We start from the raw sequence: 27,675 nt of genomic DNA, 5'->3' as shown, positions 1-27,675 counted from the left end.
CTTAACTTCATTTTCATGCAAATCTTTATTTTAAGAATGTCTCTTGAATATTTCCCAAGACCCTGTGCAATAGAGGAAATGGCAAGCTATCATCTCCTGCTGAAAGCATATTGACTATCTGTCACCTTGGTACCACACAGACATTCTGTATGTGAGCTAACAGGCATAGTTACTATTTCATCTTTAGGAGCCAGTGCTAGGAAGAAGGGTGCAGGAACAACCCAAAATTTCATGGGTACTTGCCTCAGAGAGCCAGGGCAAGATTTAGATGTGAGAATCAAAGGATCAGCTTCAGGGCGTGGAGGAAGGTGATGAACTTGATTCTTCTACCTTGTACTATCCCCCTTTCCACACTGCTCCCTCCAATTTCTCCCCCATTTCTGCCTCTTGTCAGGTCTCAGGATGCACTGGCTGAGGGTAGAACAGCCTCCAGTGCTCAGAAAGCTATGGCTTTGTTCCTTTCCCTGAAGGGCGAATTTCTATTTACTTGTTAAGGCCAAACCAGTACCAAATAAACACTAGAAATATCAGAGGGCAGATCTCAACAGTGAAAAACAGACCTGTCTTGCTACTTAAGGACTGCACCATGTTGCCAGTGCAGTGTGTAGTGTTGCTGGTCTTCTGCAAAAAAAGTTTACCAGAGGTTGTAACAGAGGCACATGTGCTTCTCATTTCAAACTTCTTGGATAGGCAACTTCAGTGCCTCTGGCTAAATTGCTGCTGCTGCTGTGGTAGAGTTACAAAGCTGTAAACTCTGTGGACCAGTACCAGAAGCCTTGCATGGAAGATTTTAGCTGCTCACAGACCAACCCTGATGGCAGGCCATGCCTTTCAACTTTACAAACTTCCAAACAGTGCAAAAATGAATCTGGAATGCTTCTAACATGCTGATTTGTCCACTGAATTTCCTCCAGTTAGAGCTTGGGAAATTAGGAGGAAGAGTCAGTGATAATTTTCATTCAGGGGCATTCAGTTCATTCATGCTTGCATTTAGAAGAGTAATGCTATGATTCTACGATAAAGAATCCAGCAGGAACTCTTCCTGCCAGTTTTGTCTCTGATGCCCTATGATCTTTAATGCCTTTCACTATGTGCATTGCACTTTTCTCCAGGTGTGTGAGAATCATTGCTCTCCTGTCTTATTCTGGCTCACGGATGCGAGGCTTGAAGGCTGCAGGTACAGGTATAAAATAATCTCACAAATGCAGAGCGCGAAATGAATCCCACTGAACTGCCCTACCGGCACAGGTTGATCTCATTCAGCGCAGTGCATTCCCCCAGAGCGGGGCCGCCGAGGCTCCCCAATGACCACCAGAGGGAGCCCGCTCACCGCGGAGCGCTGCCTCTGCCCGCGGATCCTCCGCAGCTCCCCACGGCCCTCCCGCCTTGGTCTCCTCGTTAATCACAGATGATGACGGCTTTTTGTTTGTTTGTCTTTTTTTTTTCTTTTTTTTTTTTTTTTCTATTATTAAAAAATGTTTCTGTGAAAATTATTTGTTTAAGCCTTTGTTTGCTTGCTTGCTAGATTCTTCAAAACCATTAAAATGCCAGCTATGCTGGGGTTTGGTTTAAATAACATCTGGAGAGACAGGATAAGAAGCTTTCAATACTTAAAAGAGGGGGACTATAAGAAAGAAGGGAACAGACTCTTTAGCAGGGTCTGTTGCAGTAGGACAAACAGTTTGGTTTCAAACTCAAAGAATGGAGATTTTTGTTGGATATAAGGGGGAAGTTTTTTACAGTAAGGGCAGTAAGGCACTGGAACAGGTTGCCCAGAGAGGAGGTGTGTGCTCCATCCTGCAAGACGTTCAAGGTCAGGTTGGATGAAGCTCTGAGCAACCTCACATAGCTGTACGTGTCCCTGTTCACTACAGGGGAGTTGGACTGGATGGCCTTTAAGGGTCTCTTTCAACTCAGAAGATTTTATGATTCTATGAAAATATGTTCTATTGCTCAACTCCAGATATTAAACTTCTGCTTCCTAGAAAATAATGTCTAGGAATGGTAATGCAGTCCTTCGTGTGTCAATGCTTCATTTTGTTTGCTTCTCGACCAGCAGCTGAGAGCTTGAGTGAAAACACTTAAGCAGAAGTACCACAAGTCTAGAAAGTAACTGGATTCAAGCATGGCAATAAGTAGATTATATATAAATCTTGCTGATTGCAGAAAAGAAGTTTTAGAAATGTTGCTGACACTGTGATAAAGCAGAGGTTAACGGTGTATTACTTGTTAATGTCACCAGGCTGTTCTATTTTCTACTCCAACTCTTACCTCTCAAATACCTCTGGGATAAATAAAGATTTATATTACATTAACTTCACAAATAAAATCATAGTTGTACTCATATCACCAAATTCCCCAGCGCTGTACAAATGGAGACATTTTTCTGTCTGATTCTCCAGGGAATGTAGCTCTGAAACAGCAGGCAACAGGATCTCTTCCTTAGGGATCTGACTCTAATAGCTCATTTCCAAAGAATACTCTAGGCTGTGAGCCCTAAGCCTTCAGTCTTCTGTAAGGGAGAACCCACCCTTCTACCACTACTGAATCATTTCTTTTCTAACAACTTGGTCGTGGTTGCTGAATGCATTTTTAGAGTATGATATTTCTTGTTTCATATTATTAGTATTCCTATGACTATGTTAAAGAAGATAAAGCATTTTTTTCTGCACACTGTGCAGAAAATCCAAACAATGGTAAATTGATAGTTTTAACCTAAACCCAGCATGGAATTGCAGCACCATGTATCTGAAGATCACCTTTGGAAAGCAGTATTACCAGTTAATATCTGAGGGGTAGAATTGCTTGAAATGGCTTCCTGTTGCTGTATTAGAGTGGATGTTTATAGCTGATTTTTTTTTTTTTTTTTCTGTGAGATTCACTGAGGAATAAAAGCTGATCTGAGGGAAGGCAGCCTTCTACTTTCTATAGGCAGATGGCAGATTGTAACCAGGGACATGAGTCAGAATTTAGCCTAACAAGTACTGACCCAAATGAATAGTTGGTTAGATTGCAGTACTACAAATTGTCAGTTATTTAAGAGGGTTTCTCAAGTGAAAATAAATTTAACATATGGGAGAATCTCTTCCATCCTGGTTGGAGACACTGCTTCCCATCCAATAGAAGCATAAAATAAATGTTATTACTGTATAAAGTCACTCTTGCAGAATCGTAATCTAGTTCAGGAAGGGAATTATAGCCTTGTGTCTCTTTGCAAACCTTTAACACTGATTCACTGCTATTTGCTATCTTTTTTTTTCTTTTTTCCCTTTAATGTTTTACATCTCATTTGCCATTGAGACTTGATACAAGATTGAAAATCCTTTTGGAGAAGAATTGCTTGTTTTTTGCTTAATATCCCTTTAATGGCTAACACAGCAGGGCTCCTCTGTGTTACTGCAGTCCCAATAGATGGAAATGTTTCAGAGCTTTGTCAAGTTTTCTGGAAGAGTCCTACAGGTAGTCAGACTTGTACTACAAATTTAGTTCTCATTAGCTATAAACAATCAAACCCCGGAATTACTAGGAAAGACATGGAGAGGAAATGCAAGATTTTTTGTTTACACTTTTGTGTGCTTTCTAATCCGCTTTGTGCTATATCTTGACTATTAAATGCGGTTCATTCTTTCTTAAAAATGGGTGCATTAAATTTGATGCAAAGAAGGGCCACTAGCATGACTGAGGACAGATTTGGATTCATGGGAAGGAGGACTGACTCAGTCTTGATTCTTCAGTATGGGGCATGTATGAGTGGAATGAGAGAATGTTGTGATGGTAGCTTACAGATTTGTAAGTTAGCAAAGTAGAACAGGAAATTATTATTTGCAATCTCTTACACCTCTGGACCAAGAAGATAACAAATGGAATTGCCTGAAGGCTGATTCGGAAAAATAAAGGGAAAAGCAATGTGCAGACACACTGCAAAACTCATTGCATGAGGTGATGTGCTGCTGAAAGTTTATGTTTGTCCAGAAGTGATCATATATTCATAAAAATCTCTCTAGGTTATTAATTATAATGCTAGTATTTCTGACTTGAAATAACAGATTGGAGAAATTTCTGTTCTCACTTCGTAGATGTGTTATTGGCCACTGTCAGAGACAAGGTGATTCCTGGCAAGACAGATTTTCCATGTCAGTACAGACATTAAGCATCGTGATATGTTCCACCACTTTCAGATCGGTCTGTCTGGTGTCCCTCATGTCTCTCACCTTTACAACTCATCTTTTTAATTCATCAATAGAGTGATGATTTTTAGCCTAATGTTTAGAGCCTCTAACTCTACAAATCTTTGTATAACTATCATAAATTATATTGTGAATGGGAAATCTTGATCCTGCCCACGCATTTTGCGAAGTAATAAATAACCTGTCCACAGTAACACAGCAGCCAAAATGACACCAAAAACTTGGTTTTCTATATCTGAATAATTTAGCAAACAGTGTGTGTGATGTGACTTGAGGCATTTTGATGACTTACTGTCTCAAAACTAGCAACAATTGTATTTCTTTTTAAACTACTTAAATTAAGCAAATGTACAATATATGTTCCAGACTAATTAACAATTGGGCAGTGTCTACTTGTACAGACTGGATAATTGTGTAATTGTACATATAATACATACATATATCCACTTGCTTTTTACCAATTAACCCTGATAAGTACAGCCTTCAGACATGAATTTCTACATACTTTTAGCTATCTTCTCAGCTAGTAATTTAGCTTCAGCAGCAGTGCACCTGGGAGTTATGGATGGGATTGCTCAGTTTGTCAAGAGTGAACAACACTTCCTTTGCTATCTGAAGGGGTTTCCACACCTTCACACTAACCAGATGAGGATAACCTGTGTTCAATGGAGCATGTTTTGTGTAGAGTTTTTGTCTTTCCACCCCTTGCTTTGCTGCTCTTCCTTTCTCATCTGGAACTCCCTACACAGTGTGTAGCTATGTCCTTCTGAACCATAATCTGGGATGTGTTTTTCTGACTTGTGTTGCTTTACAAAGTTAAAAAGAGAACAACGATATTTATTTGCACATTATGTAAACATTAGCAACACAGATCCCGCTGCTTAGTGTTCAGTTAATTTAGTTCAGTCAATACTGCATGGTACATAGTTATGTGTGCTCATATGGTAAACACATCTTGCCCTTGAGCGCTTGGTTAATTAAGATCTACTTCTGAGTACTCCTGTTTTGTTGCCAGGCAGATTCTCCCAAATTTAGGTGCAGCTGATGTGCTCCACAAAGAAGCCATGTGAAGTTCATGTCCATCTGTTTTGCACTCTGCTGTGTCAGGCCACAACCTGCTCTTGCTGAAGGCAGCAGGGCCTCTATTTGAACTGCGACACTGCATGTTTTCACTTATGCCAGCATGACTCCTGCAAGTATACCTTACATTCTCGTGCACTACTTTTGTCCCCTTCGAGGGAAAGTATATCCAGATCTGTTCTTGATAAATAGATTTATAGCTGTAATGGGGGGGGGACTGAATTCTGGTCTTGGTTCTAAAGAAAGCACTCATTAGTTAAGAAACACGTATGACATTGTCTTCTCCTGAGGAAATTTACCCCACTGAAGCATGGAGATAAACCAGTGTCATGTCAAGCACCTTACATGTACTGCAATTCACAGCAAAGCTAAGGAGTGCAAATTACAGCCATTTCAAAGGCTGCCTGTATTGCAGAGACTGAATTTGTGCTAGCAACAATAGGGAGGAAAATAGCAAATAGCAAAACTGTAGTACAAAATTAACAAGGTTTTGTTATTGCTAAGAAAATGTTTACAAAATATGCAGTAATTTTTCTCTACTTAGAAGTAAAGGAGCAGACTCTCCTACATGGTGATGTGAAAACCTTCTTAGTATATTCAGCTGTGTGCGGAGGCAGGTGTGTGGCTCATTGGTAGGTTAATGTGGGGTGATGATGAGGGGCGGGTGCTCCAGAGAGAGAGAAGGCTCAAGATCTTGTAATCAATGGACTCTGAACAAATTTCTGTGCGCCTCTTCTTGTTAATACAAATTGCAGCCCAAGCTAGCGTGTGAAATATTCAAATTGAGGGTTCTGTTGCATTGACCTTAAATGTGAATTCAAGTAAGGTTGTTGTGCTCTGTCTGGTTTGGATGAGAAATGATAATGTGTTAAACAACCACGTGTTTTTTTCAGGAAGAGCTCCCTGTAGGCAATTTAGAGTTCATAGGCACTTACAGAATATCAATGAGTGAGAATGGAGAGAATTTACTGAGGAGACTGGCCACGTATTCTAAATTAAATGTTAGCCTTTGGTGATTTTAGCCAAAATTGCTAGGTGGGAATAGGTATACTGGCCAACAATTCAGCGATGTTTAGGTGCTGCTTCATTTGCTCAAATCTATATTTAGAGTAATTGTGCAGCCTTTCAGTTTTCCCATCCATAAGCAGACCAGATCCTGGCATCCATTGTCTACTATGAAATGAATCATTGCCTTAACTCCATTTCCAGCTGCAGGGTAATGAGCAATACAGTGCAAAACAGTCTTGGACTTCAGTGTCAACAGATATTGCTAAGACTGAGGAAGAGAAATGTGCACCCGTCTAAGGAGGTGATCCTTGCATGACCAGGCAGATGAGACTCGGTGGTCAGGAAAGCCTAGAGCTGCTGTTTCAAAGGCTGCTGATTGCCAGAAAAGATAAATTCATTCATATTAATATTATTTTCCAATGAACTTCTCAAACAAAACTGAAATTCTCAGTATGTTCTTGAAATTTCCTATGCACTGTGGTTTGCTCATAAGGAATAATACTTCTTTGTGCAGTCTGCTTTAGCACTTTTTTTTTTTGGCTTTGCATTTGTGCAGAAGATGAATAGCTTAAGATAAAGCTGATAGAAGTGATAGAAGAAAACTAACAGAAGAAGCTTTAAGAATTCTATAAGAATTCTATCTGATGGACTTATGCTAGCAGTTCTGCAGATTGGATTCCTGGCACTTGGAGGACCTGAATATATGGTCTACTCAGTAATAAACATATTCACACTCATGCTGTGCCAGATTGGGTAAGAAATCTTTCTGCATAGAGACTTGAGGCAATATGTTTTTCTTATTTGTATTGCTGTGATGTCAAGGAGCCATAGGTACAGATGAAGACATAGAGTGAATTGGCGCCAAACAGAAAATTTCTCAAGATTTATTGCATCTGTGAAGTTGGATGCATTTGGAGCAAGAATTTATTCTCATGGGTTGAAATGAATCCCAGAGTACCAAAATCTTTCAGTTTGTCCCGGATTCTCTTTTTTACAGCAATTCACACCTTGGCAGAAGGCAAGTAAACACATAAACTGTACTCAGGTTTGTAACATCCTAGGACAATCACGTTATCTCAAAGCACAACATGGCAGCTCTACAAAAAAACATGACTTGACTGGTTTGGAGATTATTTTTTGCTGCTGCTCTGATTACAGACATAATGACTCATGTTTCCTAAGAAATCATCCCCTCCTCTAAATGAGCCCCTATTTTCGAGATAATCTCAAAAAAGATGTCGCTGTTAGATTGATCTGAGTTCTGGAACAGATACCTCCCTCTCTCCATAGTGCATCAAGTTCAAACATAATTTGAGGGTGGCTGTGTGTTTTAGAGCAGCTAAAGGGTTTGATCAGAAGCAGAAGAGTTCTCCACTCTATACTCTCATAAACAGAGAGCAGTTAAAGAGGATAAAACCTTTTTCTCTGGGGCTGGAAGTGCCTATGTAAAGTGACACACACTGGGGCGAGGGATCATGGCTGATAGTTATTATGAGGGAGTAAGGGAATCTGACACACAGGTGAATGAGAGAAGCTCTTCATTTATGGATGAGGCAGAATCTGAGAACTGTGAGGGGTGGAAGCTACCCTCATTCAAAAATGTCAGAAAGATCAAATCCCTTGAAAAAAGAATAGAGCTGAGTTTCCTTCCAGTTTTTTACCTTTTGTATCTGTAGGCATGTAAAGGAAAAGTTGTCTGTGAAAGCTTGGATTTAAGACAGGTTTTCATCTTTAATAAAATAGAACTTTTTTTGAGATGTTGGTTCTTACATCACTGGTAGTTCATATGCAATCATACTGTGGATCAATGCAGTATTCCTCAAACAGGGAGCTGTGATAAATCTATTCAGATCTCATCCTGTCAAACGGCTCTGTGCCAACAGAGGCAATAATGAATGTTTAGACATGAACACAGTTGTTGTTTCTTTCGGCAACAAAGCATCCAGAGGTTCAAGTGGGATATTTTATTGATTGACTGTAGTATCACTGTGAGCTTGTTGCTCTTCCATTTTAGCATTATATGTATTTAGTGTTATGTCTGTTTCACTATGAAGCAGAGACAGCCGTAAAAACAATGGAGTCAAGGTGGAATTGCCATTTTCTGTACTGTTGCTGGTTAAATAAATCTTCGTCTTTCCTCCAGCTCAGCCTTTTCAGGCTCCTCTGGGCTCACTGAGATCTCCCACACAAGCAATGTGATTTGTAGGAGAGTGCTACCAATCAGGCTAACACATGGCTCAATGTTGCGATGTTGATTCCTGAATCATGCTGCAGCATTCGGGTTGTCATAGAGACACAGATTTTTAAGGCCAAAGGGACCATTCTTGCTAATCATTACAGACTTCTTGTGAAACATGTGGCAACTTGCCAATGAGTAAATAGCTGTGCCAAACTGGAGCACAGCCTGGCCTTACCTCTCCTGTGAGTGTGAAACACGTTTCACTTAAGTCTGCTGGAGAGGGACCCCAATGGGGATTTGGTTTATTGTCAGAGTGATGCAGTCTGCAAATCATTTTTCTGCTGAGTGAAAGCCAGATGCAAGTTTAGGCCAAAAGATCATGCCGTGACTGTGATACTGGAACTCAAAGGGACAAAGAGTGTAAATAAGTGTCCCACCTGATCTCCCAGGTGGTACAGCAAGGCCAGCTCTTGTGTTGCTAAGAAGGGATGCTGGAATGCTGCAGCTAGCTGCCACTATAGACCACAGCCAGGCTGTAGCATCTTGGTATGCCCTATTGTAATCCTCACCAGAGCCTGCTGGCACTGCAGAACTGAAAGCTAGGGGATTTAACATCCCAAATTGCCATCCATCAGAGCTCATGTAAGGGTGCCAAGAAACCTGGGTAACCTCCAATCAGGCATTAAGCTTCCTATTTGGAAGGTCTGCTGAGCCATGAGAACTGGGTTGATACAGATCCCAGCTCTGCTGACAAAGCAATTCCTGTCACAAAATCTCTTGCTTTCACAGAGACAAATTTCTCGTGGCCATCACACTGTCAGACACTGAAACAGATTTAAAGCCTTCATATCGTCTCCCATCTGCTTCTACAGAAGTGGAGTAAGGTGAAGTACTTGAGCAAAGCAGTTGACTATTTGTGTGAAGGAATATGTACAGCCAAAGTGTTCTTCTCTGCCTGGATGGATGCATCTCTCTGTGTAGGAATAGCTTCTATCAGCCTATAAGATAGCTTCAGGAAAGCCAGGATTTTTTAATTATTTATTTATTTGTTTGTTTATTTAAAGTTAAAATATTCTATGGGCTAAATATAAGCATGTATCATCATGGCTCTGGCTGATCCACTGGAGAGATTAGATAGTAGGGCAGTGTTCTTATTCTTTGTGCTCTTTTCCAATTCCTGCATCGCACAGTTGTTTCGCTGCTATTAGCATTGCTTTATGTTAGTCACCAGTGAGTACTATTAAGGCCAAGTCCTAATGCTCTAGATTTTGAAGGAATCATCTCTGGTTAATTCCAGCAGAATCCCTGTGAGATACAATGACTCTGCCTTTCTGTTTATGAATAAAGTTGCTGTGAATGCACTGAGCTTTTCAAGAGCCAAATGAGTCTCCAGATATCTTGGTTTCTATGGCAGGAAGCACTCTAGAGCAGGGAGAGGACTAGCTCAGGTGCCATCTTCTTGGCACCCTGTTGAAATGGAAGAGATATGACAGCTTTCGTTTTGTTGAAGAACTATGGGAAGTGAAAGGGCAGTGTAGCAGCCCCACTTTCCTTGTGCACGAGTCTAGAAGAGCGAGTAACAATCCTGGTCTGCTCAAAATCTCAATGTTTTTTTTTAGGGTCATCTAACAGCAGAGGGAGGAACGCATTTTCCATCTTGGCCATGGTCTCGTGTCTTGGAATTTATTTTTCTTCCAGATTTTTGCTTGCTGTTTCCGTTGCACTCATGATTGCATCTTCAGACATGTATCTCCCTGCAAGCTGTGTATTTACATCTGCAGGTGAGTGGATATCAGTTTAATAACTACTTCTGTTTAAGTGAAGGATGGGATATTTTATCAGCTCATACTTTAGTTCTTATATTATGCTTTTGTCTTCTTGCTTAAATTTCTGATTTTCACATGCACTTTCTACCGGCACTGAACTCTCCCTATAAGTATTTCACTTCGGAGCTCACTTATACTGTCTCTCCTGATTACATCTAATTTAAAGGGTGGGGCTGAAGAAAGAGTGTTCACTTGGAACGAACATTTAAGGCAACTAATTGAAAAAAGAAGATTCTCATTTAGTGCATGTTGCAGTGCTTTAATTGACAGAAATGAAGTCTTAATAGTTTTCACCAGCTAAAGATCAAGCCTATTTCTTCTTTATCACATTACATGCTGTTGTCAGCTACTAAATTCAGGGCTATCAATATTGCATAGATTTACACATCTATGCAAGTCTTTTTGCTGACCATATGTTAATTTAATTGATTATTTTCTTTCTGCACCTATTTACCTTGCACGATTAGTAACAGTGGTAAGAATAAAAATACTGTTAAAAATAAAGGTAAGGAATTTGAAAGGTCAATATGTTATTAAACTCCTGGTGGAACCAACAAGATTGTAGGTAGCACAGAAGAAAGTCAGTGGCAAGACAGAGCACATCTCTTCCAAGTAATGATTGTTGTTCAGCGATGATTTCCATGAACCGTTCTGCTCTGTAACCTGATGCCATGGGAGTTAAAATATAAGTAGTATAAACACAGTATAAGAATTACCCCCCAGATTTTCCAGTACTTTGGAGATAATCTGACAGTTCACATGGCACACAGTGTGTCTAGTAGTCAGGGATGCTGCTTAGTGATGGGCAGCTCTGGAGTATCTTACTAATTACAGCACCACCACTTTCCATGGCCCTTTTACTTAAATGGCATTTTTATTTAATTTCAGTCTCTCTCAAGACTAAATTGGATAAGAATTTCTTGCAGAAAACATTTTCTAACCAAGAAAATGTTAACAATTTGATTTTCATCCTTGCTCTGCAACAATTTATAAAATAGAAATAAATATGAAAGGCTGATATGCAATGAAAAATATAAAGGTGAGAGGCTGAGAGAGGGAACCTAATAAACTGGTTCTGTTGTGGAAGAAAACATCACATGTCTGGTGTTTGTGTGGCACCAACAGAGGGGTTGTGGTTGTGGTTGTCACCTGCTAATTCATCTCCATTTTGCCCTTTCAAGGAGATTAATGTGGACTCCTAAATGCTGAGTACTCAAATGACTCATTTACTTCTACTCAGAAGCCCAAAAATGAGGCACTTTGGTCTTAGAACTGTGTCCAGAATGTTTTTCCAGGTGCATCATCAATAATTTCAAGAGTTTTAGAGATGCACAGGAGAAAAGCTGGTATACACTAAAGACTTTATTTATTTATTTATTTATTTATTTTTGTAAATTGTCGAAGATTCCATTTGTACCAGTGTTCCTGGCAAAACCTCTAGGATTTTAGTAGCAGTTAAGTCTGTTCCTGCTTTTGGGAAGTCATTCAGTTGCTAGTAGAACTGATCTAAATACTCATTAGAGGTAACACTCAACAAATTTTGTCCAGCTGGCAAATTGTGAACAAAATTATTGATTTCTTTCATTCAGCTCAACAGATACTAATATCAATAGGTACAAATATGAACATATATATCCTAGAAGACATGAATTATTTATAGTGAGTGAAGGTCTGAAAAGCAATTTCCTTTTGGAGACGTATGACTGGCCACATGAGTGACACGGTATTCTCTCATCCCTGATAGCGTTAGCATTTTAATTGCTTATTTGATCTGATGCTAGTCTTGATTTTGATGAAGTCTCAGTGATAGTATCAAGCCCATTCTCACTGAACATTCTTTCCTACAAAGCTTCATTATAGTGAAAGCTTATGAATAGAGAGACATGAGCCAGACACTTCCTGCTATTTGGCCTATTAGCTGATAAATGCTCATTTAGTTTCATCAGCTTTAGAACATGACTGGACTGGAGACTTCAGATCAGCTATATCCTGGTAAATAAATTCAGGTATGAATTTGGTATGAAAGAGACTTCAGTATGAAGTTGCTATTTTTGATTGTTATTGTACTGTATATATCCACTTTATTTTGAAAAATCAAAAAACGACTTCTCCAAATGTATTCATTGCATGCCCTGTTATGTTTAAGCTAAAAAATGAGCCAAGCAGCAGCAATAACATCAACATCAACAATATTTCTGTGTGCCAAAAAGGCAGTAAACTGCCAAGTCCAAGGACAAGCAAGACAACCATGCAGCTTAGTGAGTGGCTCTGTACTGCTGGATTATGAAGTCCAGACAGTGTTCTTCTACAGAAAGTGACTGTTGAGAACAATAACGTGATGGGTGGCACTGGAAGGGGAAGTTAAAATTTGACTACTGCCTCTGCTTCCCAAGAAAGAGAAGAAAATGGCTGTATTAATGTTCATACACAGGTGTGTGGGTTTGCAGTGCTTCAGTAATCTCTGAGCAATGTAGATAAGGAGAGGGCTAACTTAAAACAGATGTTCATGGAAGATTAATGCATGTTTGCCTTATTCAACCCAAGCATATCAAATTGGCTCATCTTGTTTTGCTACTGCATCTGTAATGGAAGGTTAACCATGGTGTACAACCAATATGTCCTTCCAGTGACTCCCTTGCACGTGTTGAATGCTGAACTGTGATGTAACTGTAGTGAATCCTGACTGCAGCTATTATGTGCTTCATGGGAACCCTGTCAATAGTGACTCCCTTCTTCTCTTTCCAGTATGTCTGCTCACAGTGCCAAATCACTATCTTAAAGATAAAATACATTATTATTAATTTTCTAAATAAATAAGCAGGTTCTATTCAGACAGTGCTCTCTCTCTGGTAAAAAATAATTTTCATTAAAAATACTGAAGATGTTTACATATTAAAATCTTTTGTTGACAGAATAATTCTCAACCTGGCAGGGTTTTTTAAAAATCATTATAAGATGACATTTTGGGAAAAGCCGCAAACAATTTGAAATCTAGACTAAAAAGAAATGCTACTGATTATATTAAGTGCTGATATTGAGTTTGCTTTTACAAAAAAAGAAGTACTTGATTATGAAGAGTAATTTTGAAAGTATGTGTGCATTTTTGTCCTTTACTGGGGACAAACATCGGGCACCTTATTGATGCTATCAATTAGAAGTTATAAACTGATATAAATGTTGGCCTGAGAGCCCATCTTTCCTAATCAGTGCTCTAGAGTGTGAGTGTGCATTTCTCAGTGAGGTAGGTTTCAGTTCTATGTATATAAGCACTTATTCAACTGAGATAAACCTCTCTAGTTCTATTTCAGAGGCTGCAGCTCAGATTAAATTTGGGCCAAGTAATAAATGGCCAACCCTCTCCCTCCGGTAACTTACAACTTTCAATTTCTAGTGTGCAGTTTTGTTCATCCAGAGGATATCTTCGTAGATCCATCATGCAAGCAGCTGTTGTTGTAATCCTATAAGAGGAGGGTGAAAAAAATCAGTTTTGAAACCGCATTTGATTTGTTTGATTAGGTAAATCTTTCTGTAGTGTATTTTTTTTTGGTTTAAATACTGAACGGTGCATGGATAGCTGGTGTACAAAACTGCTTGTGAAGCATGATTAAATAATTTATATAGCACAATACAGCAAATATAGTATAAAGCTTAAAAGCATACACTAAATATCATGGAGTAGGATTTTGACAGAAAACTTTACAAGAAAAAGTGCTGAGTGTTTTAAAGGGCATTTCTTGAGGTTTCTCATTGGACATTTCATTTTTAGTGTTCTTAATTCAAACATCTTCAAATTGGTTTGCACATTTTTATTTATAACGGGTACTGCAATAGTTCCATTTTTCATTCTGCTCTCATGTAATGCTTTCTAAGATTTGTCTGATATGCATGTGCATTTTCCATGGTAGGGAAGCACTAGTAGCATGTGAATCATTGTTTTTATGGTTTCACAATCAGTTTATCAGTATGACAATAGTATATTGCCTCTCAAAATTGTATTATGCAATCAAAATCTTATGGAATGTACATCATCTGTTGGTTACTTAAGAAAATCACTTGCAGGGTGCTTTCAAACTCACAGAAGTGAGTTTGCATCTGCAGTTTCAGGTTTGTCTTTTTTTTTTTTTTTTTGTGTGTGTGTGTGATAAAAGGGTTCATATGTGCTTATACAACTACTGAAGTTTGAATGGGCAAACATGGCCTGAAATCTAACTGGCCTCTTACTCCTTCTCATGAAAAGTTCCTTCCTGAGAAAGATCCCTCTTTTCTGGATCTGGATATCGTTCTGTTTCATGGTAATTAGCACCACAGGAGCACATCTGGAGATTTTACTTTCAATGTGATGGAAGTCAAGCACACTTACATGCTGCACTGGGATGATAATTTGTGCTGTCACAGAACTGATAGAATAAAAGGGGGTAAAAAAAGCCATGTGTCTCTTTATTTTGACATGCTTCAAATTTCCTAATTCTTCACAATCCATCTGTCTACTTGTGTATGAGAACTGTCTAGCAAGAGCTGTGACAGACAAACCAGCCCATGAAATTACTGCGTAATGCTTTGTAAAGTATGATATTTCTGCTTTTCCACTGAGATTGATTTTTGTCTCGAGTATTGCTCATTGAATTGATTTACATGTTTCTTAATGTCTTTTGCTGAAAACTTCAGAACAGGTAGGACTTCATTTAGTTTAGCCTTGTACAAATGTGTCTTACTCAGAGACACTGAAAAAGCTGTGCAGTAATGATTTGTCACAACCCTACTTAATAACGCTGAAGATCGTATATAACTAACATTAGTCACAGTTACATGCTTCTTAATCGAGGTTTCATAGAGTCCCAATTAACAAATCAGCCTTTAAGGTAATTCAGTTCACCTGGATCAGCCAGATTTATTGAAATGTGTACAGAAGTAGACATAATGTTTTCTAGACCACAGGGTTACAGTGGCCAGCTGTTTCTTCATGGCCAGTGTGTCTGTACTTCTGACTTCTGCAGTTTTGAATATCTTACATAAGCAGCAGCAATTTCTTTCTTAATCATATCAAGAATTTTTTTGTTGACACAAGGTAATTGTTCAGTAGTAAACGATGGGGAGCAGCTTTCCCTCTCATAACTCTCCCACCCCTAAGCTCTCTGGTCCTGCAACAAGCAGCTGTTTCTATATGAAGAAGGCTTTAGCTGAAGTTTGCAGAGATAATAGCCACATAATGCTAGGTGGCAAGGTCACTTGGGGACCACTGTCAGGCAGTTATGGGAGGGTGACTATCAGATGTGGAAATCTGGTGGAAGCTGGTGACTTCCCATTTCCCCTATAGACCTGCAGCTTTGAACATGGTATGGTGTCCTGGGCACAGGGGATGATGAGTAGCACCCAATCTCAATGTTGAAGCAAATATAATCTATTTGTGCACTGTTTTCTACCCTACTATCTTTAAATCCTTTTGTTTATTCAAAAGACAAATGATAAAATGTAATTAAACAAAGAAGGTAAGCAGTTCTAACAGGTAAGAGAAATAATATTTATGAAAAGCAAAAAACTTTTTTTTTTTTTCAGAATGATTTATTGTATTTCAAATTATCTGATCCACTCTTAGCTTTTTTTGTGTGTGTGTGACTCTACGAATACCATATTCTTACTTACTGTCAAGTTATTCTGGACTAAAATAAAATTGTATGAAAGAAGAACATTGCTGTCCAGTATTTGCAAACCTGTGTAATACTGACAGAGGTTTCCCTGCAGGACAGTAAGTCTTATAGTAACAAGTGACAAAGCTTAATATTTTTTGATACATCAGCAGCAAGCAGTTTAAGTTCAGAATGAGGGCAGGAAGTGGAGTTATGTTTCAGTACTTCATCAAAATTCTGTCAAAAAGCTATTCTTCAACCCTCAAAGAAGAAAGAGAAGCAATATTTAAGACAGGAAGAACAACTAAATGTGGAGATGATCAGAGCTAAACAATGCAAATTCTGTTGTGAGATGTTTCTTCCCAGTTGGAGAAAAGATATCAAATTTTAATGTTTGTTCTTTTTCTCTCAGTCAACAGAGAATAAATTATAAATATAGATGAGGATATGAACTGAGGTGAACTCTTTTAAGGGGAAGGAAAAAGAAAGCAAACTGAAATTTTCAAATAAAATTAAAAGTAGCCATGCTTCTCTTAACCACTGTGGAGCTGGGGGGTTGTATTACACACTAGAAGTAGATTTTCATATCCTAGGTAATATATTGCTTCTGTGTTAATGTAACTTCAGTAATATCAGGGAACTTAATCCTATAGCAACTTTTTGATATCAGAATTCAGTCCTGTATCACTGGAGTAATTGTCCTATTTGTCTCTTTATAGTAGAGATCTAATGGGATGTCTTGTAGGCAGAGTTATTGACAGGGTATAAGAAGGCATTGTGCATTTAAATATGCAATTTTTTTCTTTGTCCATGCTATGTACAACGTTGTCGTGCCTACTATAAATTTCAAAGCAAAGCTTAAGAGATTAGTGTCTGTCTGCTTGTCCCAGGGAGAAAATGTCAGCTCTGACCCTGAAAGCATGCCCAGCTTCAAGCGCTGTGAGGAACCTGCTTATGAGAGGAATCCACTTGCAAGAGGTGTATCTGAGCATTAGCAAGGGTTGGTGTTATGTGTTTTATACAATATAGTGTGTACTTGTACATGCTGTGTTCATCAAACTGTATTGCTTGTCTGATCAAATTCTATTAGAAAAAGAACTTACATTTGTTTATAAGTTTAGGATGAGCCAGTGTCTTCAATGATCTCATTAGAAGTTGAGAGAAAAAGGGATGATTGGCTCCTGAGCTGGATTTAGTAAGAGATTTAGGTACTTTGTTTTAGAGATGAGTTGATTAACATTTTTTTTTCTTTATTGTGAAATGATTATAACTCGGCTTTAAATTTTTTTTTCCTCACAAAAGCAGTAGAAGTATATGTGACTCTATGATTCCAGGGAGACAAGCTGTTAACCACCGGATCAGTACTGCAGACTATGTAGTTTGATATGATGCTCAAGTTTATAAGGAGAGCATTTGTATGGATTTAGGTTAGCAAATGCAAAATACACTTTCTTTTAATCTTTGCTCGCAGAAACAGTAGAAATATTCAGCTCAGAGGGCTAAAACTGTAAGCAGCTGAGACTAGGATCTGGTGTGAGAAGGGTTCAAAACGTTTTATCGTATTTGGTAGTTTTACTTATGTTTTACAAAGATGAGATCAAGAAAAAATAATTACACTCTTCCAGGTTTAAGTGATATCCTGAACTACTGAGAGTTTGCTTGATTTGCCTCTCCACCATCTGTGTGTTTTTTTTTTTTAATTGAAAAATAAAACATTCAAAACAGTTTAAATCTCTCTTAGAAATGGCATGGTGTGCCTTTCCAGGAAAGGTGTGATATTATTTATCTGTTTATGTACATTTATGTATGTCTGGGTAAATAAACATGTTGTTTATGCTTTGTTTGAAGCAGGGGGATATTTACTGCAGGTAAATAGTAATTAGATCAAAGCTTTCTCCCAAACTTTCATTAGAATTTTGTTGTATTTGCTTTAGGCAGAGCTGCCAAGCCAACCATTGATGCTACAGTGATCAGTCAACCCACAGTGCAGACAGCTTCTGATCTTTCTTGAAATAATTTGTTTTCAATGCAGTAACCTCACATGTCTCCAGAAGTCATCTCTTCCACTGCTTGTGGATAGCGGTGACATGGAGTGACTGGTGGCAGGGACAGACTGTATGCTCTGGACAAGGCTCCCACTACATTTTGATGCTATTGCCTCCTCTGTTCCATGTTTCTTTCCTTCCAGGCTGCCCTGATAGTTGCCCACATCAAGCCTCAAGTGAAACATCATTGACTCAGAGTTAGGTAACCTCAAGCATCAATGTAAACAGCAACTGGGGAGATCAATATCTTGAGCTAGTATAGGTACAACCAGAAAAGCTTAAATGATCAAATTCTGCAATGCCTTTCAAGGGCTGAAATATTTTTTTTGTTTTGTTTTGTTTTGTTTTGTTTTGTTTGTTTTTTTAAGATGAAAATAACTGAAGTGGTAAAACAAAATATGCTACTGAAAAGAATCAGAAGAATTAACTACTACAGTGCTACTGTCTAGTTCTGCTAGTGCTAGTGCTACTAGCAGTGCAGTAATGTACATGAAAGACTCATTCTGAGTTTGTTGTTCATCCTTGTGTACCTAGTAGCATTTCTGAGTGAATACACTTGGCAAATGTAGAGGAGGAATGTTTGATTATCTCTGAGGCATAAATAAAAGTGTCTGTTTCCAGGCAAAAGTTAGGCATGAAAACTCAATCTACAAAGTGCCAAATCAATCAAGAACTGGGCTTGAACTGTTAATGCTAAATAGCAAAAAAAAGAGCATTGCAGTCCCTATTATTATTTCTGTTCATGTATGTTCTTTTCCACAGAATCTATCCAGTGCCTGCTTAGGCTGCCATAGTGTCCACTTCTTATCCCACTTCTTTTCCCTTCAGTCAGAAAATGAGTCACGGCTATGCCATTTCAGGAAACAAATCTTTGCTGAATAGTTTCATTTAGATGCTCCTAGAACTCTGCTCCAGAGAACAGTTGCATAGTACTATCACAAAGCAAGGATAGGGTGAGGAAATTACCCAAAATGAGGCCAAATAGGCTTGCTGACCCTTTGCTGACAGGAGAGCCTAAAGCTCCAGGGTAGAGGCCAAGTGATAAGCAATGAGGAAGAGAGACTCTAACATGGAAAAGTAGGGGAAGAGAAATAATCTGAAAGAAAGAATTTTGCTTTAACTGGATTTAGAACCTTCTAAAATCAAAACCTTAAACTGAATACACACTGTGAATAGGTAATGTAAGGTCTTTTTCTCTTCAACGGAGTATATAAAAAATGACTCTACTTACTGTGAAAATGAATGACTTGCTTGTAAAGATCTAGAAATATGAAAAATCATTAAAATGCTATGATGTAACTTTTTAAATATTAGCAAATAGACCTATTTGATGCTTGTAATCCAAGTTTCAGCACAGTGAGGAATTTTACAGCCTAGCCACAAACCCATGAAAATAAATTTCATAATATAAATCCTAAGAGAACTATAGCTATACCAGGGCAAACAAGATACTTCAATAAAAATTGCCTGAGAATTGGAGCTGAAATTTACTGCAAGAAGTAGGTCAGTTTGACAACGCAAGCACATTGCAGGACAAAAAGTGAGAGGCAGATGAGAATTGCTTAGCATTAGAGAAGGTCCAAGAGGAAAGTAAAGTGAGATAACTAGTTTTGAATACAGTTTTAATAAAACAAATGGTTCTAAATCTCTGCAGAATGATTTTGAATGTAGAGTGTCCTCTGACTATTAAGCAGTTAGTGTGAGTAGCGAATTGCTTATGGGTTGTCCTGATACCAATGAGCCCTGCTGCTTTTTAAGCTAGAAGGAAGTAGAATACAGTAATTACTCAAGTACAAAGGAATCTGATGTGAGGGTTTTAGGACATCTTTGTCCATCATGGTTTGAATCTAGACCCTACTCCCAGGAGAATGCAACAGAAACAGGAGGTGGCATTTTCTGTTAAGTCCAGTAGAGAAAAAAAGATGGAATATGAGGAACAGGAGAAACTCTGATGCAAAGAGTTTTCTACTAGTATTTGCAGTTAAGTTTTGTAAGCTTTATAAATCTATTATCAACATGTATCAACTAGGAGAAATTGCAATAGCAACAATAAATGGCTCCTTAAATATGACATTATGCTGATTCATGCATGTAAATGACTGCAGAACCTAATAAAAATATGCTCTGACCACTCATAGAGCAGAGCTTAAACTGTTAAGCTTTTCCAGATCACTGAAGTGATTCTTAACATTGTGACCAATTTGTGGAGTATTTCTCAGTCTTCATCACATATGGATTTCCCTAGCTTTCCCCTCCTTCCCCTCCTCTGTTTTAACTAGATAGTAAGCACGCCCCATTTGTCCCAGATGAGTAGCAGAATGTGAACACTAATAATTTCAGTCAGTGATGCTGGCAGAGTAATTATATCTTGATTCATATGTTCTGTGGAAACTCAAGTGCACCTGAAGAAGCTGAGCTGAAGCAGTTAATCTACCGTGTGCGGTGACTAATTTCCTTGCAGAACTAAAATTAAAATAAAAATCTTACACTATGAGCTTAATGAGAGGATCTTTACTTTTGCCAAAATATTGACCTCAAAGCATGAATGAAGAAATTAGATTGCTTTCTTTCAGGACCCTGTCTTACAGGAAAGCCGATTGATGCTCAAGCCCTGTCAATGGATCTTAATTGGAAGAAGAGATAAATTAGAGAAGAAATGAATGTTTTCATTGTGCTTGGCCCAAGACTTATTCTGTAATTTTGAATCAGTGTAAGGCAACTGTGGGAGCACCCTGAATGGCCTTTGTGAGTCTCTTTTTTTAATTAGTAGTTAATGTGGGTAAGATGATAATTGGCTTGTAGTGGCTGAAATAGGTGATGAAGAATTCACCAAAGCAACCTCAGTTAGCATCTGTATGACATCTGTAGTCCCAAGCAGAGAGGATGTTAGGTATACTTGGAGTGAACTAGGAGTGACCATTTTAAACCAGCACAGCAAGGGTTAGGAAAAGAATATATTTGTACTCTCATCTGTGTGAATAATTTATTTGAGCTCGTCCTTTTCACCCAGGTCTTCGGCTAGACTTGCATGAGATGGAGCAGGTTAATAAGCCCCAGAGAGTGAGTAGCTTTGGTGTATTTAAAGCATTAACTTCTCCTGACTGCCAGAACTGATGAGTCATATGCAGATTTCTCCTGAGTGGGTCATGTTGAAAAGAAAATCAGCTTTGTGCCAGTGAGATATTGTTTTTCAATGAGGAGATCTTTCAGGATAGAGAGATTGATAAATTTAAATTGATAGGGGATCAATATTGCATATTTGGATGTGTTGCACATACGGGGAGGAGGGTTCACTCTTTTAGTCTTTCAGTAATACTAGATGTTATACAGAGTTTGGCGAAAAAGATGCATATTTAAATTCAAATTTCAATTCAGGACTGGGAGAAGAACAACTTACTCAAATGTTGAAGCTTTGTCCCAATTTATTTGGTTTTAGGCTTCAGTTATAATAAAAATTTAATATCTTTTACTCTTAGCCTCTTTATTTGCTGCATGCATCAGTGATCCAGAAGACTATAATGTAGTTATGCAGTATCTTGAATGCACAAAATGTCACTGCTGCTCTGGAAATTGAATCCCTCATAAAGAAAGAACACAGGCTAAGTATAATAAACTCTTTTGTTTCAGAAGCTAACTACATGATTCATAAAATAAAGAAGTGTTTTATGTCCTGTAGGTGACATACTCACATAAAAGTTTTCCCTGTGGTATCTCTGTAGATCTTATTTTATCTGTCTGCATTTCCCCCTCTTTTAAAACTGTGAATGTCTTTTTTAATAGTTACAGAAAGAGACTGCCTGGTTGTCTGTGTTGTCTGCTGTTTAAAAAGAGAAACTTTTCCAAAGAGGTGGGCATATACATGTGTTCAAGTAGGAGAGTAAAGGATACCACCGTGTACTTAAGTGTTCAAGTTTTCCACTCTGTGCTTCATGATACACTATTGATACTTTATGACACAGCAAAGGGCTGGCAATCTATAATTAAAACTATGCCAATTTCCATCTGAAATCCAGTAAGAGGTATGACTAGAATCTTCTTGGATTTTTTTGCATATTCATTTTGACTTCAGAGCTGCATTTATGGTACTTCCCTTCTTGATTTTTTCACTAAAATCATGAAGACTATCTACGTTCTGAATGGTGGTATGAATATATTCATGAAGATTTCATGCATCTGTGAAATGTGAGTAAGCTATATGTTATATGAGGATGTATTAGCTCTCGGCTCCTCCAGCTAAGAATCAAAGACTTGATGAAAATAAAATATACATGTTTTATGATCTGAATCATGGGGCTGAATGAATACAAGACTGAAATCCTCAGCTCTTTTTCATCACAACAGACACTGCTCATGTCCTTCTGAGAATTTCCTAGATCAGGCTCAGCTGTTGACCTGTATCAGGCTTTCTTATAGCCTTCTTTAATCCTGGCTCAAGTAAAATTTAATATTCTGCAGATTTGGACTCTTCAGATTTTAGTTCTTTCCTTGCAATGTATCTGTGCTTGATGTAAAAAATAGTTGACATATAATTCCTCACAGTCAGAATCTATTGTTGTGTCCATTCATTTTTTATTTAGCTTTAAAAGCACGCTATGGTAGACTTTATAAAATGCATGCTGTTCTGCTTTATTTATGTAGTGTTCATAAAGACAGAATAAGCAAAAATCTCAATGTTTTTCAATAATTCAGTTGTGGCCTTTACAATCCTTTTCTCTGCCCAAATCGGCCTCTTTTTCAATGAGAATGTGGTTATTCCAACAATAAAAATGATGATATAATAATAATAAAAAAACAACCACAAAACTTCCCTTTCAAAAATACCTGAAGATAGAACAAGCTTTCATAATTATTTCTTCTGTCTTTGCATCTGATGATGATGCTTAGATGAGAGATGTACTTTATCATTACTTAAATATATGAAATTAAGATAGAAGCTTATGACATACGTTACCATTTTATATTCGAGTTGTCTGACTCATGAAGGAGAACTTTGCAGATAAAATCAGGTGGTGTGATGCTTAATTCTTGCTCTGCATTATTCTTTTACAATCTGGCTGTTGCATTGTACTTGAAACCCCAAGAGGTGGCTAGATAATTTTACTTGTTTGCTCTTCTGGGCCGAAAGAGAAATGCAAAGTGAGATATTCTGCTCACCTACTGTTCTGTGTTTTCTTTTAGATTTCATAGTTCAGTAGTTCTTCTCTGGAATATTCTAATGAGGGAAGACACAGTAAGTCACATGGGCCTTCTTTAATGCAGATGTTTAATGAAAATGCAGGAAAATATCAAAGACATTGTTATTATTCGAAGCTGTATTGCTTTGAAATTCTGATCCATCTGCTTTCCATCCTGTACATGTTTTGGCTATTATTCTCATGTTTAGTAGTTGAATCACGGGTTACTGCTAAGGCTCAGTGTTCCATTAAGCTTAAAGAAAAGGCCCTCTAATAACCTACAGCCTTGATGGCTGCTCAGTGGCATCATAAACTCCCTTGTTCTGAAGAACAGAAAGGCTTATCTCAGAAATAAGCAAACAAGTTCCTTCCCTACTTACCCCCAGCAGATTAAGATGAAAATGGAATATGTAATTTATAGAGAACAATTTCCCTTCCCTCTGGCCTAAGTTGTTTTTTTTTTTTGTTTTTTTTTTTTTTCTTTCTCCCAGAATCACCATCACCTTTTTCTTGCTTCTTCTTGTCTTTTCTTATGGGCTGCAAACCGTTCATTAGAAGGAGCTATTACACTGTACTCAAATTCATTACCCTGAGGTTTCACAGAATGGTTGAAGGAGAGAGAATTAGGAACCTTTCCAGGAGAGAGATCCGAAAAGTGGTTTAGTAATGCCTTGTATGCTGGAGCTTCTACTAGTTTAAGATGTTCTGCCTGGGTATAACTTAGGACTGCATGGGAAAGTGGAATATTTGCACCTAAATTTTACACCTTATTGCATATTCACAAAATAAGTGTGTCCTTGAAAGTAGTGGGATGAATTATAGTAAGGTTTTCCTTTTGGTCATTTAACTCCTTTTGCCACAGCCAGAAGTTTTTCTTTAAGCTTACTAACAGCAATTCAATTTTGCAAATAATACTTAAGCTGATTAAAAAAAAAAATCAGTAGGTGACTGGGTATGGTGGAAGATTGATTTATGCCCCATGTCAGTGAAAATTCATGGACTGTGCTGTGTCCAGACAGCTTTACTTATAATCTTGTATGTATGCAGGCTTTTGAATTTTTTCAAGACAGTGCTTTGATATTTTCACTGACATCTTAAAAATAAGCCTGACATTTTGTCATCAAGAAATAATGGAGGAAGGAATTAGAAATAGAATAAAAAAGCACTGGTAAATGAAGGCTTATATACATATCAAACAGCAGAAGCTCACTGCTCATAAAAACTCTCATTGCCATTGAGAAAACACTGAATGAAACAGCCATTCCACCACTGAGATCTCAATCTCCAGCTTACAGGGACTCCTACAAAACATCTTCGTAGAGGAATATGGATTTTCATCTTTACGACTGCCCTGCTCATAACCAGAAGAGTGAGAAGATATGGATATAAAATATTTGTGGGAAAGCTGGTGTGTACTGTTCCATGTATTATAAGTGTGCAGTGCATAGCACTGGAGTACTTGTTGACACCCAGGAGGTAGTGGCTGCAGTATGGGTTGGATCTTTTATATGAGTTTTGCTTTGAAGTAATATACCAGTGGATCTGTGAGTTCAGAGCAATTGTCCTGTAATTAACCTGAAAGCTGTTGTTTCTGTTTGCCCTGAAGAGAAGCTTGTGTGCCGATAACTGTCTGAAAGCTTGTCTGCTTGTTGCAGTTAAATCAGGTGGCATAATAAAAAGACTACTTTTCCTTAAAAGATGAAGATTCATTGTGGCATTTTGCTTTTTTTGCAGTCCTAAAAATGTTCATCTAGTGCTATGTTGTTGTTGTTGTTTTCATTTCTTGTTAATCAGACTGAACAAATCCAGTTCTGTTCATGGCATCCACAGTGACAGCCACAGAGACCATCTGCATGTTTGGATCCTTTCTATCCAGCGCGTAGGCTGTCCAAGTCAATCTCTACATGTTTTCCAGAAGTAGGAGTATTTTTAAACATTTAAATTATTTCACTAATACCAAGCAAATTAATTTGTTGTGCAGAGGAGAATTATTTATTTTTCCTCTACTTAGTGATTTGCTTGTGAGCAGTTAAGAATTCATTGACTTCAAGGATAATAGTATACCATATATAGAGTCGTTAAATATTACTGAAACATCTGTGTCACACCTTCAAAACGAAATTCTTTCTCTGCTCAATTTTCAGAGGCAAAGTCCCAGCAGGGGGCTCCCAGGTAACACTGAGAAATCTGTGGGAGATGCTGCTTGCTAGTTGCTCACACTTGCATGATAGCTGTTATTTTAAAACTTAAAAAAAAAAAAATTAAAAATTAAAAATCATCTTTGTGTTTTTTAAAAAGCACTTTAGGTAAGGCAGTTGCTATACTTTTTTGGCTCATCCCAGTGTTTTAGAGGAAATTGCTATTCCTTGGATTCAAAAGCAGACAGGGAAGGCGACGCTGTCTGGCTCAGACCTTTTGAAAATCAATCTGAGTGAGGTCTTGTGCCAATTTAGATTGAACTATCTAAGATGTAGGATTTTTTCTCCATTTTAGTAATTTTCTGCAAGCTGGCTAATTGTACACGCTGTATCAAGCAGCAGCAGCAATTATTGTATTAAGAACAGAATTAGCAGTCACAAATGAAGAAATAATTAATACTTGATCCACAATTCTACGGTGTGTTATTCCCCGAACAAATAAAGAAAAAACAGCTAATTTTAGAGCTGTCTATTTTATTTTTTTGGAGAGCATGTAATAAAACAGGCCAGTAGTCATTTTTATTTCAAATAATTCTAACTGGGGTATCTTAGGATACAATCTGTGATTTTCTTTCTCCTCCTGTTTGAGAAAATATCTGACTAGATGACAGTCAGAAGTATTTCTTAAGGAAGATTTCTTAAGGTAATACTCTTGTACAGTAGTTTATTAGCTACAAAATCGAAATTGAGGTGTTTTATTTTCATAGGACTGCAAAGGTGTGTTCCAAAGATACTTTCTGATCAAAGAAAATTCTGAAAAAATGGTGAAATATTATTTGAGTTAATTTGAATAAATGTGTGAAGTCTTTTTGTGTCTTGATTACCACTGAGAATATACTAAAGCTAATAAATACAGCATGAGGGATGCATAGATACTTCTTTTTGGAGAGCTGTTAGGCCTTTGAAAATGCTTGCACATTTCCTCCAAATTTACAGAAAAATCTCAGAGAGATGGACTTTCTTTTGTAAAAAGATTTTTCGTCAGAGAAAGATTTGTTCATTAGGACAAATTTAAAACATCCTACATCACCTACATCGCCTAATAGAATGAAAAAAATTAAGATTTCCATAGCATACTTACTCTGCAGATTCTTCATTTACCCAAATATACTAGTAAACAGAGCTGGAAGCAGATCACAGATCTCATGATTTATGCTTCCAATAAAACCACTTGATCACGCTGTCTTGCATAGTTTACAAATCCATTCATCTAAAGTTTATGAAAAATATTGCATATGTAACCTCTTTTGACTGCACCCTCAGAAGTGGTTTTCAGAGGCTGTACTAAAAGAGCCATCAGTGACACAGATGTGATCATCACATAGTTAAATTGGAAGGCCTCAAAAGTGCTAAGGACTCCGAACTTCACCGAATTTCTTCTGCTTGTTCTGTGATGCATGGGAGATGTCAGCATACCCTCAGTTGGTAACTTGTCTTCTAGATGATAAACTTTTCATTATGATCTATAGAAATGATGGTGATACAAGAAAGTATATGTATTTTCTTGGAAAATGATCACTGCCTTTTTGGACCAAGCCTATTTCTACCTCCCTGTTTTACAAAAGTTGGTCTTTGACATCTTCACATGGAAAGTGCTTTTGGTAGTTACATCAGTGGCTGTGAGTTGCTCTGACCTGTGATGAGACAAACAATGTGAAACCAGGCATGCTGAGGGGTAGGCAATGCTCTACCAGAGCTCAGGTGGATGCTGTTTCCTCATAATTTACCCATACATAAATGAAGAAATAGTTTGCAGCTGGCTTGGAGCCCTAGGTGGTTACTCTTGGGTAGGTTATTCCTAAGTAGACATTCTTAGCATAGTTTGAGTAGGTTTTAAGTTGCTTTGCATTTGTCTGTGCTTTTGTGTCTTCATTTGGGCTTTTGATAGTTCCAGTAATTCTGATGCTTCTAGATTCTTTTCTGAAAGATGATTTGTGGTTGTGCTTGTAATTCAATCAAACAATACCCAGAACAGCATAAATCGCATGTGAAGTATTGATGTCCTTGTGTCTGTGAAGGCTGGTTTCTGAATTGAAGAAAACATTATCAGACCTGCAGTTTAAGGTAAGATTATGTTATCACATTACCTAGTATTGCCACCTTAATAATGGTTTTGTAAAATAAACTTTTCAGTTGGTTCAGGTTTTGTCTGTTTCTTTTTTATTAGCATATTATAATGAATTTTGGCCTGGCAGTTATTAAAGCATGTATGTTGATACTAAAAGAAAAGGTGCCAAATAGAGAATATTCTCTTGTATCTTTGGCGTAATTCATCTGTCACTTTCTTTTATTTTACTCAGGGACTTGGCTGTTTTCTAGACTGTAAATTATTCTTGTAGCTCCTTCAAAATTAG

General features: G+C 37.8%; 1 protein-coding gene across 1 annotated transcript in view; it reads right to left on the bottom strand.

The window, feature by feature from the left end:
• Positions 1-27,675, bottom strand: part of GABRB1 (gamma-aminobutyric acid type A receptor subunit beta1) — a 92,160-nt gene that overhangs the window by 8,943 nt on the left and 55,542 nt on the right. The window contains exon 5 of the mRNA XM_042811857.1: positions 13,656-13,738. Coding sequence (XP_042667791.1) covers positions 13,656-13,738 — 83 coding nt within the window. The remainder of the gene's footprint in view (positions 1-13,655; positions 13,739-27,675) is intronic.

The sequence above is a fragment of the Centrocercus urophasianus genome, unplaced genomic scaffold (genome assembly GCF_019232065.1).
Source record: "Centrocercus urophasianus isolate 14NV4802_14NV808 unplaced genomic scaffold, USGS_Curo_1.0 seq_13, whole genome shotgun sequence".
Classification (NCBI taxonomy): Eukaryota; Metazoa; Chordata; class Aves; order Galliformes; family Phasianidae; genus Centrocercus; species Centrocercus urophasianus.
Note: the sequence above shows the minus strand (reverse complement) of the source record. Positions and strands in the feature narration are given on the sequence as shown.